The sequence below is a fragment of the Periplaneta americana genome, chromosome 15 (genome assembly GCF_040183065.1).
Source record: "Periplaneta americana isolate PAMFEO1 chromosome 15, P.americana_PAMFEO1_priV1, whole genome shotgun sequence".
In the NCBI taxonomy this organism is placed as follows: Eukaryota; Metazoa; Arthropoda; class Insecta; order Blattodea; family Blattidae; genus Periplaneta; species Periplaneta americana.
In genome coordinates, this window is record NC_091131.1 from 116451312 (window position 1) to 116465522 (window position 14211).

Genomic DNA, 14211 nt, shown 5'->3' on the forward strand with positions numbered 1-14211 from the left:
TAATGGAGCTAAATGACAGCTGTGAGCAGTATGGAATGAAGATAAATGCAAATAAGACGAAGAGCATGGTCATAGGAAGAAAAATACAGAAGATAAACTTGCGAATTCTAAATGAGGCAGTAGAGCAAGTGGACAGCTTCAAATACTTGGGGTGTACTAAGCAGTAACATGAGCTACTGCCAGGAAGTCAAAAGAAGCATAGCAATGGCCAAGGAAGCTTTTAACAGAAAAAGGAACATTTTCTGCGGACCTCTGGAAAAAGAACTAAGGAATAGACTAGTGAAGTGCTTTGTATAGAGTGTGGCAGAAACATGATCATTACGACGAAGTGAACAGACGTGAATAGAAGCATTTGAAATGTGAATATGGCGAAAAATGGAATATGTGAAGTGGACAGACAGAATAAGAAATTAAGCTGTGTTGGAAAGAGTGGGTGAAGAAAGAATGATGTTGAAACTGATCAGGAAGAGGAAAAAGAATTGGCTGGGTCACTGGCTGAGAAGAAACTGCCTACTGAAGGATGCACTGAAAGGAATGGTGATTGGGAGAAGAGTTTGGGCAAGAAGAAGATATCAGATCATAGACGACATTAAGATATATGGATCATTATGAGGAAACAAAAATGAAGGCAGTAACTAGGAAAGATTGGAGAAAGCTGGGTTTGCAGTGAAAGACCTGCCCTTGGGCAGAACACTAAATGAAAAATGAAAAAAGTGCTTATTTTTTTTATTTTGTTTTATTTGCCAGATAGGCAGTTATTAATTTATAGTGTTTTGCTGTGATAGTGAGTTGGATAGTCACATTGTTTTGTTACAAGATAATTGTTGTTATGTAAGTTAGTTGGGTTGTTACTATTTTGTTGTGATCATTGCAACGTTTTAATTTTATATTGTTTTTTCTTGTTAGGAATTATTTTATAACGTTTTATTTTGTTGACCAGTTGGGTAGTTATTATTTTGTATTATTTTGTTTGTTAGACTATTAGGTAATTATTCTTTTGTTAAGTAGTTACTGTTTTATATTGTTTTCACTTTCTTATGTGAGCAGGTAGGTAAGTAGGTAGATAAGGTAGCTAGGTAGTCAGTTAGTTAGACCTTGCTTTTGTTTTATTTATTTCTTAGTCTATCATTTTGTTAGGTACTTAATTTAGTACTTTGTTCGTTAGTTTGTGTATTAAGTAGAAAGAATGTGTTGATTTGTCTGAGTGTAAGAAATTAAATATATAAAAAAGGTAAAGGTATCCCCGTAACATGCCATGAAGGCACTTGGGGGGTAGGAAGGTAGAGCCCCATGCTTTCCATGACCTCGGCATTAGAATGAAGTGGTGTGGTTGGCACGATGCTCTGACCAAAATATAAAGTAGTTTCGAAGCATTCTTTATTAACTCACTTTTCTTATTGGGTTATATCTGCTTTTATAGGATGTGTACCCATTCAAATATGTCTTGCCAGAGGCTCCTAAGAAGTCTTGCAACACAAAGGCATCTGATTCAAAAGACAAAGAAAAGACAAAGTGGGATGAGTACACTGAAGCACTCAGGGATCTGAAAACTACTTGGCTGGCCAAGCTTGGTAAGACAATTATTCATTGATATTGGTTGAAATTTATTTGTATTTATGGATGTTGATGTTGACAGTGACAACAAGGTGAACAGTGACATTACTTGCAATGATTTCATTAATATGATTATGATAATGAGGAAGAGGAGGAAGTGGTGAATGGTAGCTTATGGTGTTTGTGATATTGATGATATATTATTATGATGTACCGAAGTACATATGATATTTCCGTGCAGAAATTCTGCATCATCATATGATGAAAGATGAGTGAGACAGAAAAATTCTCTCCGGCACCGGGATTTGAACCCGGGTTTTCAGCTCTACGTGCTGATGCTCTATCCACTAAGCTACACCGGATTTCCATCCCAATGTCGGATTGAATCCTCTCAGTTTAAGTTCCACCTCTTGGGTTCCCTCTAGTGGCCTACCCTCATGCACTGCATCATAGATCTATGACAGCGGCACAATATCCATACATGTGCAGAGGTGCACTCTTTATGAGTGACTGGCCAGGATCCAACGGAGTAAGCACCGTCTTAAATCACAAAGTGATTATTTATATATTATTATGATGTACCGAAGTACATGTGATATTTCCGTGCAGAAATTCTGCATCATCATATGAAGGATGAGTGGAACAAAGAAAAATTCTCTCCAGCACCAGGATTTGAACCCAGGTTTTCAGCACTATCTGCTGACACTATCCACTAAGCCACGCCGGATTCCCATCCTGATGTCAGATTGAATCCTCTCAGTTTAAGTTCCACCTCTCGGGTTCATTCTACTGGCCTAGCTCCGGAAATATCATATGTATCACTGTATATTACTGAATTTACATCTACCTTTCTCATAGATTTTATTGAAGAGTAGAATTCCATCAAGGCATCTGTTACTATCGAAACTAAAATTACTTTTCCATTATGCTGCATATCTTTAAATTTCATTTTTCAGTTGTATTTTTTATTTATTTATCTAAACGATAACACCTCCCTGTATTAACAGGCTGCCACAAAGACAGCATATTGTACAATAGGCAGTTGAAAGTATAAATAACATACATATGTTTAAGTTTAATGGAGTCACACAACAATGACAAGAAATGATTGAATAAATAATTAGGTGCTAATTAATTATTTGAAGATCACTGTTGACCGTAGAGAAAGTTTGGAAACATTTGCATTTTCAACTTTTTAATGGGCTCATGTAACCAAATTATTAAAATCGTTAAATTAAATTAGTTATAAATTTTATAAATATTAACTGTATTACGAGGTATACAAATATCCATAATTCGGAAAAGTCCTTAACTACCGAGATGGAGTATAAATCCAGAAAACACTAAAAATGTAAATGTTTCCAAACTTTTCGTGATATATATATTTCATAATTATTATTGTAAAGGTAAAGGTATCCCTGTAACATGCCATGAAGGCACTTGGGGGGCATGGAGGTAGAGCCCCATGCTTTCCATGACCTCGGCACTAGAATGAGGTGGTGTGGTCAGCACCACGCTCTGACTGCCTTTTACCCCTGGGAAAGACCCGGTACTCAATTTTACAGGAGGCTGAGTGAACCTCGGGGCCGTTCTGAAAGTTTGGCAACGAGAAAAAATCCTGCCACCAACTGAGCTACCTGGCCGCAATTATTGTAGAAATATTTTTTCTGAAAGTTGTCAGTGATTTAATAAGAATATCATTCAGAATTATTGTTCTCATTAATTTGTGTGTAAATTATTATTATTATTATTATTATTATTATTATTATTATTATTATTATTATTATTATCATTATTACAACTGCTACTGCTGCTGCCACTAGTACTGCTTTGGAGTGGTGGTCAGTGTGTCAAACTACGAAACTAGCGTGCCGGGGATCAAATCCTGATTGGGACAAGTTGTCTGGTTGAAGTTTTTCTGGTGTTTTTCCTTCAACCTGTTAAAAGCAATTGCTGGATAAGTTTCAGCTCAGACCATGTGTTCATTTCGCCATCTTTATTTCCTTCATCCATCCTGCCTACTTCCATACTCATACGTCATCCTATCATACAGGCTAACAGGGTCCTACCTAATGGATGCCCCAACCTCAGAACAAGATTCTTCATCATAATCACCAAAAAGTAGGCAGAGGCACAAATGACTACACGTCAATATGTGCGACATTAGTTAAAAAGAATACCACTACTGCTACTAATACCATCACAACCACCACCGTCTATATGAATTTACTTACAGAACCAGGTGAGCAGGCTACATCCTTGTATGAAGAACTGAAGACCACGTATCCTGATCATCTCACAGCACATACTGCAATGCTGCAGTGTCTGGAGTCCAGTGAGTTGAAGAAACAATTACCTTTCATAGAAAACGTGGACACAGATAATGCAATCACTGCTGCAGCCAGTCAGATCATCAATGTGGCAGATATTATCATAAATGCTGTGGACCAGACACAACTTCTTGCCTACTTTGGTACAAAGGCAGACCACCGCCCTGATGCAACCAAAACTAAGACGTGAGTGTAATGTGTGAATTTTCCTTATGAACTCAGTAACATTAAAAACTTTAACCTATTTTCCTTCCAAAACAAGAACAAAGTAGTATGTGTGTATGTACTGTTGGCAAGGGAAACACAAGTAACCTAAAAAGAAAACAAAAAAAGAGTGGTTCTTTCAGAAAATAAGTAAAACTAGCAATCTTTTGTTATATATATCTATGAAATGTAGGAAACTGCAGGAAAAACAGAATATCATTTCACTTCCACCGCCACCTCAGAATTATAGTTCTAACACTCAGACTGACTAGGGACAATTAAATAAAAAATGGACATAAAAGTCTAAATTCTTAAAGATCATCAAGGTTCTAAGAATAATCGTAGTACAATGGATGTGGTCTTCATACTCAAGCATATATTGGAGAAATCATAGTGTTCGATTGTCCATCTTATGTAGCTGTGTTTTATTTATTTAGAAACTTGCATTTGATAGAAATAACATATAATATGCTGGGCACTGGTTTGCACTTCAGTGACTCACCTTGTATATTCTCATAATAATTACGTGGGGTGTAACTTTAATAGTAGCAACACGTCTGTAAAAGTGAAACGAGGTGGAGTTAATTGTTGTCACTTCTACCACAATTAGTCTGTGTCTGTCCTCCTCCCCCCCTAAAAGGACTCCTCTGTCCAACTCACAGTGCATGCGCCGTGGAGAGTTGAAGTTACTCTTCTGTTAGTTACAGCTCTAAGCAGTTGTGTTTTGCCATGTTTACAAAGCAGGAACAGCGATTTTGGCTGAAAATTCAATCTCCCCGTGGTCGTATAGCATGACAATGTCATGACGGTCTTGTTGAGGCATGTGGAGAGATGGCCTTACCATATAGGAGTGTGGTGAGATGGGTTCGAGCCTTCAACGAGGGGCGTGACTGCGTGAAAAACATGGCTCGTCCGAGTGTTAGTGAAGAGGAAGTGCAAGCTGTTTCCGCGCTATTAGACAACAATCGACGACAGATGGTACATGAGTTAGCCCAGGATATAGGAATATCGCATATGACTGTTTCATATTCTAAAGAATTGCCTAAAAATGAGAAAAATTGCATCTCGGTGGGTTCCCTGGGATTTGACGGAGGCACAGCGATGGATACGATATGACACCGCTGAAACTCACTTGGAACGTTGTGATCCTGAAGGAGATGCCTTCTTACGGCGTATTGTTGCTCTTGATGAGACATGGGCCAGGTCATACAAACCTCTACTAAGCGCCAATCAAATGAGTGGCGTCATTACGGGTCACCACGCAAAACAGTGATGCGTCGTACCCATATGAATGTGAAAGTTATGCTGATTGTTGTGTACGACTGTGACGCGTCATCATAACACATACCGTCCCTCAGAGACTGAATATTAGTGCACAGTATTTCCGTCATTTTTTGGAGCATAATCTGAGACCAGCATTGTGAAGAAAGTGTCCACACGTTTTGCAGAACATTCCCATCATTTTGCAGGATAATGCAAGGGCGCACACGGCACACCCTGTAACTGATTTGTAACATCGCTGGGGGTGGGAAGTGCTTTTCCATCCACCATATTCACTGGACTTAAGCCCCTGTGATTATGATTTAATCCCAAAGATGAAGGAACCACTTCGTGACGTTCGATTCCAGACTGTTCCCGGTATTCTGCAGGTGGTAGGGTGGTCCATCAGAAACATGACTAGAAGAGGATCTGCTACAGGGATACTACGACTTCCACATTGCTGGCAACAAGTTGTAGACAATGCTGGTTACTACATTGAAGGACTGTAGAAGTGTCACAGATGTATCACTGTTATTTTCGTAATAAATAAATAGTTGCCATTATTAAAGTTACAACCTGTGTATGTATCCAGAAACTTAAACTTTTATCTCTGAGAGAAATCTAAACGAAATTCGATAAAAAATTTAGAATATCACATAACTCGAAAATGTCATATCATTGGTGTGACAAAACAACATATTACGAGTATTTTATAATAGCTGTTTCCAACTCAGATGCAGTGAATGTTTCTTGTACTTCGCCTTTCATTAATTCCAGTTGTTTGTCACCTATTACAGAAATTTACAGTGATCTCTATTCTTCTTGAAAAATTTTATACAAAGAAATATTATGAGTGGTATATTGTGCCTTGTATAAAAACACGCTATTGCTACCTGTGCTCAGGGTATATTCTACATTTCACAATGCACGTACTGTTTTGCTCTTGACTTGGACATACCCAAAAGCATTGTCTACTAATTTTCTCTACCAGCACTTTTTATTATTAGAGAAAAATATTTATGTAAATTTCATATCGTCAATAACCAAATTTTATGGTTCAAGAAGAGTCCATAAGAGTATTTATTTTGTTGCTCTGAACTACTAAATTTCGGCAGATATAAAGCTTTCTATCTCTTTTATGGCAGTAGTTACCATATGTAAATTTACACATTGTAAATTATCGGATTATTCTTTTCTGAATTCATCAACCATTGCTTTAATTTCGGACGCAAAATATAAATAGTAACCATGCAGCCAACAATGCAGTCAGAAAGCAAGCATAATCTGAATCACGACTAAATGTATGTATCTAATGCTCCGAATTTGACGGTAAAGTTATTCCTCTTCAAGCCTCCCAATCACGACTAAATAGATGACTATAACTGCATACACATTGCACATATATTGAGTTCTATTAATATCAGTTCTATCACAATTTTACGTAGAATAAAACTTATCAGAAATCATTTTTAAAGAAACTTTTATTATGTAACATTTTTCAGGAAAATCGATAATAAGCGAGATATTTCGATTTATTTAATTCAGACTGCCTTATAACCCCCCTTTTGAATGCCATATAGCCTAAAATCTAAGTTAATACGAACTTAATGTGTATTCCAATTTTCATAGAAATCAGTTCAGCCATTATCACTGGAAAGGTAGCAAACATCAAGACAGACATACAAACAAAAATTTAAAAAATGTTATTTTTGGTCTCAGGATGGTTAATTATACATGTTAACACCAATTATTTTTTGAAAAAGCGAAAATTACCAGAAAAATTTTGGTTACAGATTTCTTATTAGTATAGATAAAATTTTATTGATACATGTTTTTGTTTATACAATATATCGATTGTAAGAATGATAGCATCCATGGATAATAAGGAAGGCTGTGGAAACTATATTATAAACTGCAGTTTCACTATTTTCATATAGTATTCTTATTAATGTTGTAAAATAAAAGTATATGAATAATTTAAAATGAATTCATATTAAATAATAACGTGAACATATTATAAAAGTCGTATTTACATGTTTTTAAAATACTAATCTCAAGAAAATAGCTTTCCATCTCGCCATGTTTGCTAAAGTCCTCGGAAATGATATAATTTTGTTTCGGCATTTTTTTGCAGCCCAGTATACAAACACTGCACCATATTACCTACTACGTGTATGACTTTGCATAACAAGACTAAAAATTAGTTTCCAGATACCCGTCTTATTTTTCATGGACAAAAAACAGCTGTGAAAACGATATTGTATTGTATTTTATTGTGTTGTAATGTACTGATGCTCAAATGGATTTATATCCATGTTTTGTAGTTTAATGGAGCGTCAAAAAGCAGCACTTCTAGAAGCCCTATCGAGGAAGGGCTCTGCTATGTGTCGTATTTATGCAATTAAGAATGCAGTTGACACCAAAGCAGGCGAAGGTGATGGGCAGGATCAAGCTTCTGCTGGTACCGGTACTGCAGTTATTTCCCTCGACAGTATTGACAGTGTTTGGAGAGATGTGCTCAAATTCACAGATACTAATGATTCTAAGGTTGGTATACTGCTTTTTGTAAATAAAGTAACAGTCTGCAATATTTTAGTTATGGTCGCACCATTATCTAAAAGATTAGTGTGTCAGAATTCTATGCTGGCGATCTGGTTCACATTCTTTTGAGCACAGATAAAATGTGTGATCCATGAAGTTAGTGTTGGAGTAGATTTTATCCATTTTCCCTGTCATCAGTTCATCGATTAGACCTGTGGAGAAGGTCACTTTTAAATGCTGATTTTCTTAAATATAAAAATTAGATTATAAATTATTACAGTATAATATGTACAGCTGTTTTATGTAAATTTGTGCGATATACCCAGTATATACAGGGTGGAAGTGAAATAGCCTTGCAGATTTTCAAAGGAAACGGTTCATGTTGTAACAAAACTATAATATTATATTGGTGGAAACTTAATAGTTTTTTCTCAGATGTTTAACAACCTCTTATTCGATAACTATTGCGAGTAGGATTGTGATTTTTGCCCATATTGATAGGAAAACTAATAAAGAATAATTTATCCCTCTAGCATATTTCAATAGTGTGGATGGTTTTTGTATAAATTTAATTTTAAAAATCTCTAAATTGAATGCATTACACACTATGAGTTGGTTGCAACACAGCGCCAGAGAACAGCTCGTCTAGTAAGATACACAGAGTTACTGAGTTTGTTGACCTCTTACGTCTGTATCACAAGATGTTGTCAGACTGCTGAAACTTCAAACTTAATTTTCTAATTAACCATACATTTAATCACAAAATGTAATAAAGGTTTTCTGTTCATTTCAGTGTACCCTAATATCTCTTTCAATCCGCAAGGTTATTTCACTTCCACTCTATATATTACTTACTTACAAATGGCTTTTGAGGAACCAGGAGGTTCATAGCCATCCTCACATAAGCCCACCATCAGTCCCTATCCTGAGCAAGATTAATCCAGTCTCTACCATCATATCCCACCTCCCTCAAATCCATTTTTATATTATCATCTCATCTACGTCTTGGCCTCCCCAAAGGTCTTTTTTCCTCCGGGCTCCCAACTAACACTCTATATCAGGGGTTCTCAACCTTTCGAAGATTGTGAGGACTGCTACATGTAATATCAAGTGAGCAAGCATCATGGAATTGAATAGATTTAATAGGCCTATATGAATACCTAAATAAAATAAACATAGAAATAAATTTTTTAAAGACTCGCCAGAACAATGATATCCTTGGAATTGAATGTTACTTAAAATTTCAGTGTTGTCCAAGAAGTCTTTTGTAGCTACATGTAAATAATTTTACAGATGTAAATCAGTTAATCATGATTGTGCTTTGTTCTTGAGGTATTTCATAAGTGAGATAGTTTTTTTTTTCTCTCCCCACATAGACAGAGGCAGTATTTGGAGCATTTTGTATCTTCTGCTCCCCAAAGACTATGATTTCTCCTTTAAAAACAAATATTTCAGAGCTGAAAAGGACTGCAGATACATCAATTTAAGTTTCTCATGTGCAGCTATATTATTCTCTTGAATAACCTTGATTTCTCTGTTGAATTGAAATATGAGAAGCCCCTATCAGGTCTGTAAGATATTACAATGGATGGATAGGAACACTATTTGTTCTGGACCATACTTGAAGGATAAGTTAAACACGTAATTATTGTTCAGATTTTGTACGTACAACAAAGTCTGAATTGAAAAAAGGACTTCTGGAGCATTCATACTTACGAGCACATTTTTAATCACTTGAAGAGAGCACCAGATGCCATTAAAAAAGCACCGCACTAGCTTGAGAATGCCTGCTCTATACATTTCTGGATTCGACCATACGTGCTACATGCCCTGCCCATCTCAAACATCTGCATTTAATACTCCTAATTATGTCAGGTGAAGAATACAATGCGTGCAGTTCTATGTTGTGTAACTTTCTCCATTCTCCTGTAACTTCATCCCTCTTAGCCCCAAATATTTTCCTAAACACCTTATTTTCAAACACCCTTAGCCTCTGTTCCTCTCTGAAAGTGAGAGTCCACCCTGTGTGTATGTGCGTACGTGTGTGCACTTCTTTGGTTGTCCTTTTTTTCCTTTCCTAATTATTTTTGGTAATCTTTGTTCTGACATTCTTCTGATATGGCCATACCACTGTAACCTTGACCTTCCTATTATATGTATAATGTCCTGCTCGTCTTACACTTCCATGATTTCTTTTATTCGTCTATTTCTTATTTTTTCCATATATGTATGTATGTATGTATATATATAAAATGACATTACAGCCATTCTTCACTCTTTCCTTCCATTTATAAATTCCCTCCAGCGATCTCTATCTTGAACATCATCTTCTGTCAGCCCAATATTCCTCATAGACTGCTGTATATTCTGTTTCCAGGAAGTCTGTTGTCATCCTGTTCTTCTTCTTTCTTCCAACTTCCTTTCATACACCATCTTAGGAATACGTGGCTCATTACATACTGTATATCTACTCAATCCTTCAAATGTATAAATGAAGTCAACTATATTAGTTTTTGAATCTTGAAAAATGCGTTTGTGTACAATTCAGAAAATGGAAAGTTCATTTTATTTGGATGCATATTAAATGCTTTAATTTGTCTACACCTTTTGAATAATACTGTAGTTCTTGCAAAACTCATAAACATGCAGAAAAATGTGTGTCTACTTCTTAAAATCTTTATGTGTTATATTTGTAGACATGAATTTGCTTATATGAAGATACATGCAACTCTTGATTAATATAACAGTTAGTGTATAATGCGATGTTTGCACAGGTTTCATACTTTTTGCTGTGGCACTCTGTTGTACATCAGTACTGGGGCCGAGTCCTTAAGACTCTGTTCAAGCTGAAAGAGGATAAGCCTTCCCGTGATCTAGAAGAAAAGAGCTCCGAAGCTGGCCGAAAACTAGGCTGGGAGCATTACGTCCGCCATATTGAGTCTTCACTGCCCGTCAGGTACCCTCCAGCATACCGACCTTTCTGATAGCACGGTGAGTTAATATTACATAGCAATATCACAATAATTTTAAGGTCTGAACCAAGTCACATGATATCACTACCATAATACATCCACATTATGTTTGGTTTAGAGATATTTGGATCTCTATGAATTCATATTTTACATACTGCCTGATGAATGCCAGAAGTGGACAATTTGGACCCTAGCCTTTTTCAGCTTTATTGTGGCAGCTGTATATGTACACTGTGCATGATATAGAAACTGGATCACAATACTGAGAGCTGTTTTTTAAATTAGATAAATAAATACAGATGATATAGATGTTACAAACAAAATTATAAAATTTATGAAAACATTAGGTACAATAAATTGAGTAATGAGGCTATCTTTAATACATATGCATACTAGAATCAAAATTTATAAAACTCTTGCCTGATCTATCTTGGCTTATTATAGCAAAGCATGGACCATCAGAAAATGCAACGCCTCTAGAATTACTGCATCAGAAATGAGGTTTATGAGATGGACTGCTGGTTTGGGACCTTAAAAAAGAAAACAGACATCTTGGAAGAACTAGAGGTAGAGTCAGTGTTAGAGTACATTGGAAAACTAAGGAAAAATTGGAGTGACCATGTTAAAAGAATGAATAGAGGAAGAATTCCCAAACAGATACTGTGGTATCATCCCAGAGGAAAGAGATCTATTGGATATCTGGCTAAAAGATGGCATGAGACTGTAATGGAACATATGGTCTAATACTTGATTGGAAGATGATGATGATGATGATGATGATGATGATGATGATGATGATGATGATGATGATGATGATGATGATGATTCAACAGCATGATATTAATGTGTATTTGTTTTGGAGTTTACCCATATGCTTCTGATCCGATAGTAAGTTTGCTTCCGCTGAACTGGAGAATTTGCTATGGTAGTTTTGAACCGTGCTGTTATGATTATGACCAAATTGAACTAAATACACAATGTCGCCAACATAAAGACATGGTGTTGGTCTGTGGCATCGTTAGAAGGAGAAATTTGTTTTTTTTTTTTTCTCTCTATCTCTCTACCTCCTTCGTTCTGAACATTACTGAGAGATGTATTTGCGTAAATATTGCGGGTAGATCACGTGACTTAGATGAGCTCGTGACAGGAACAGTTTTGCTGTGGCCCATGCATGGACTTCTCATGCAATGACAGCATGATCCTTACTTGAATTTATTTTCGTGTGTACATTCCAGATCAAATCAAGAAGACCCTTCTTGCTCCAGTTACACAGCTTGCATATTATACGAAGGTTAGGTTTGGTTAGTTTAAGTTTTATTAACCAAGTCCGTGCATGCGCAGACAGCCCAGATGATCCTATCGGTCATGCCCCTTATGATAGTTTTTGTTTCGTAATATTGATAAGCAATAATATGATGAAAGTGGTGAATAATTTCATGGCCACTAAACGTTTTCTTTGTAAAAGACGAGATGTTTTCTCTAGACCACATATAAAACGGCAACGCAGTCATAATTACGTACTTAACGCTTTGGTGAACATTAACCAGACATTTATTTCCTTCATTTGAATGATATTACCTGAAACACACCTTTTCCGCCCTTTATTTCGTTGTGATAACCTATTTTAAGATCTTACTACATCTGCATTTTCTTATGGTGCATTCAGAACACTGCCGTTGTACTGCATAAACCTTACACTTGATTAATGGAGTGAATTATTTAAGAATATAGTTGTGAATTTTACTACCACCATTTCGATTATCTTTTGTTTGACACTACTCGGTATGGCCCAGTGACTAGTGGCCAGCAAGCAACATCGACTACCGACGTTGGTCTGCCGTGCATATTATCCAGTTGTTCCTATGCTTCTAATTGTCCATGATTTATTATTTATGTAGTACTGGTATGAGATTAGGAAATAATTAGATGATTTACATATTATCTGATGACCAAGCTATTTTGGGAACTTAAGACATGATCTAAATTAATCATGAAGTTCCTAGAGTCAGGTGCACTGTTAACTAAACTACTGTAGAGTCGGGTTTTCATGCCAGACCTCCAGTTAAAATCTTTAAAATTGTAAGTGAATTTGTGAAGAACAAAGATGGCGTTTGTGACAAGTTTTGAGGAGATATTCCTGTTCCCCCTACCAGAATTCCGTCATTTGTTTCATCATCATCATCGTCATCATCATCCTGATGTAATGTAGTTCATCTTCATATGGTGCATAACAAGCAATGTATAAGATAGTAAAAAGATCTACTATCTTTATTCATGATAGTTAGGAGATGATTGTGTCAACAGTGATCAGTTAAGGACCACCACAGGATAAAAAAATTGTCGTGATTTTGGTTGATTACACTTGAATCAAGTTCATATTTATCAAGAGATTCAGGGCAATAATACCAATAAATTGGTCAAAAAGGGATCAGAAAATTATTTTATAAACTAAGTCACTGTTTGAATTGCTTTGTAGATTTACTATGGAGTTGAATGGTAACAATGTACTGCAAAACTATTACAAGCTGCAGATACTGTAAAGTTGTCATTAAAGAATCATATTTGTCTGGTTTTCCAAATTGCATAAAATAAGTAGAAAACACGTGAAGTGGTTTGCACTTCGTGATAAGTGGACACTTATTATGAAAGGCCATCCATATAATATTGTGAAATGGGTAAATTTCTCTTGTTCTTATGTATAAAGATAAACGAAACTGCAGGATACTCTATAACTATGAAACCTAAACCTGTTTCTGTATGGTTTTTGTGTGTTCAGACCTTTCAAGAAAGCCTGAAATGATTGTAGGTTTTGTACTACTGATAGGAGGGGTACAGATATTATTTCAACAAACAGCCACTAATGACTTTGTGAACATTTGAAGAGTCATTTGACCTCTTGCACTCCAATATTTTTCAAAGATATTATCATAGTCAGCCAATGAAGCACAGATTTTGAGGTGTTCCGAATCCATTGCTTGGTTTGAGTTGCACAATGGGCAGTTAGGGGACTGATATATTCCAATTCTAAACAGATGTTTGGCCAAACAGTCATGGTCTGTTGCCAATCTAAATGCAGCTACAGACGATTTTCGTGGTAAATCGGGAATTAACTGTGGATTATGATGCAGAGAGTTCCATTTTTTTCCCTTGAGATTGTGTTATCAAATTTTGTTTGTTGAAGTCTAAGTATGTAGATTTAATAAATCTTTTCACAGAGTAATACGTAGATTTAGTAACAAGGCATTAGAAAACAACAACATTTGAAAAGTGGTCAGTGCTTATATGACAGCCTGAACACACATTGAGGTTTTTTAAAATGAAACATTTTCCATTTATATGTAGAGATATTA

The 14211-nt window shown here is 36.0% G+C and overlaps 1 protein-coding gene across 2 annotated transcripts in view; it reads left to right on the forward strand.

Annotated features, from left to right (window-relative positions):
* Window positions 1-14211, forward strand: part of TppII (Tripeptidyl-peptidase II) — a 132984-nt gene that overhangs the window by 89379 nt on the left and 29394 nt on the right. For both annotated transcript variants that reach the window (XM_069848025.1, XM_069848024.1), the window contains exons 20-23: window positions 1421-1571; window positions 3791-4070; window positions 7673-7895; window positions 10664-10880. In XM_069848025.1, the coding sequence (XP_069704126.1) occupies window positions 1421-1571; window positions 3791-4070; window positions 7673-7895; window positions 10664-10873 (864 nt within the window). In that variant the 3' untranslated portion in view covers window positions 10874-10880. The remainder of the gene's footprint in view (window positions 1-1420; window positions 1572-3790; window positions 4071-7672; window positions 7896-10663; window positions 10881-14211) is intronic.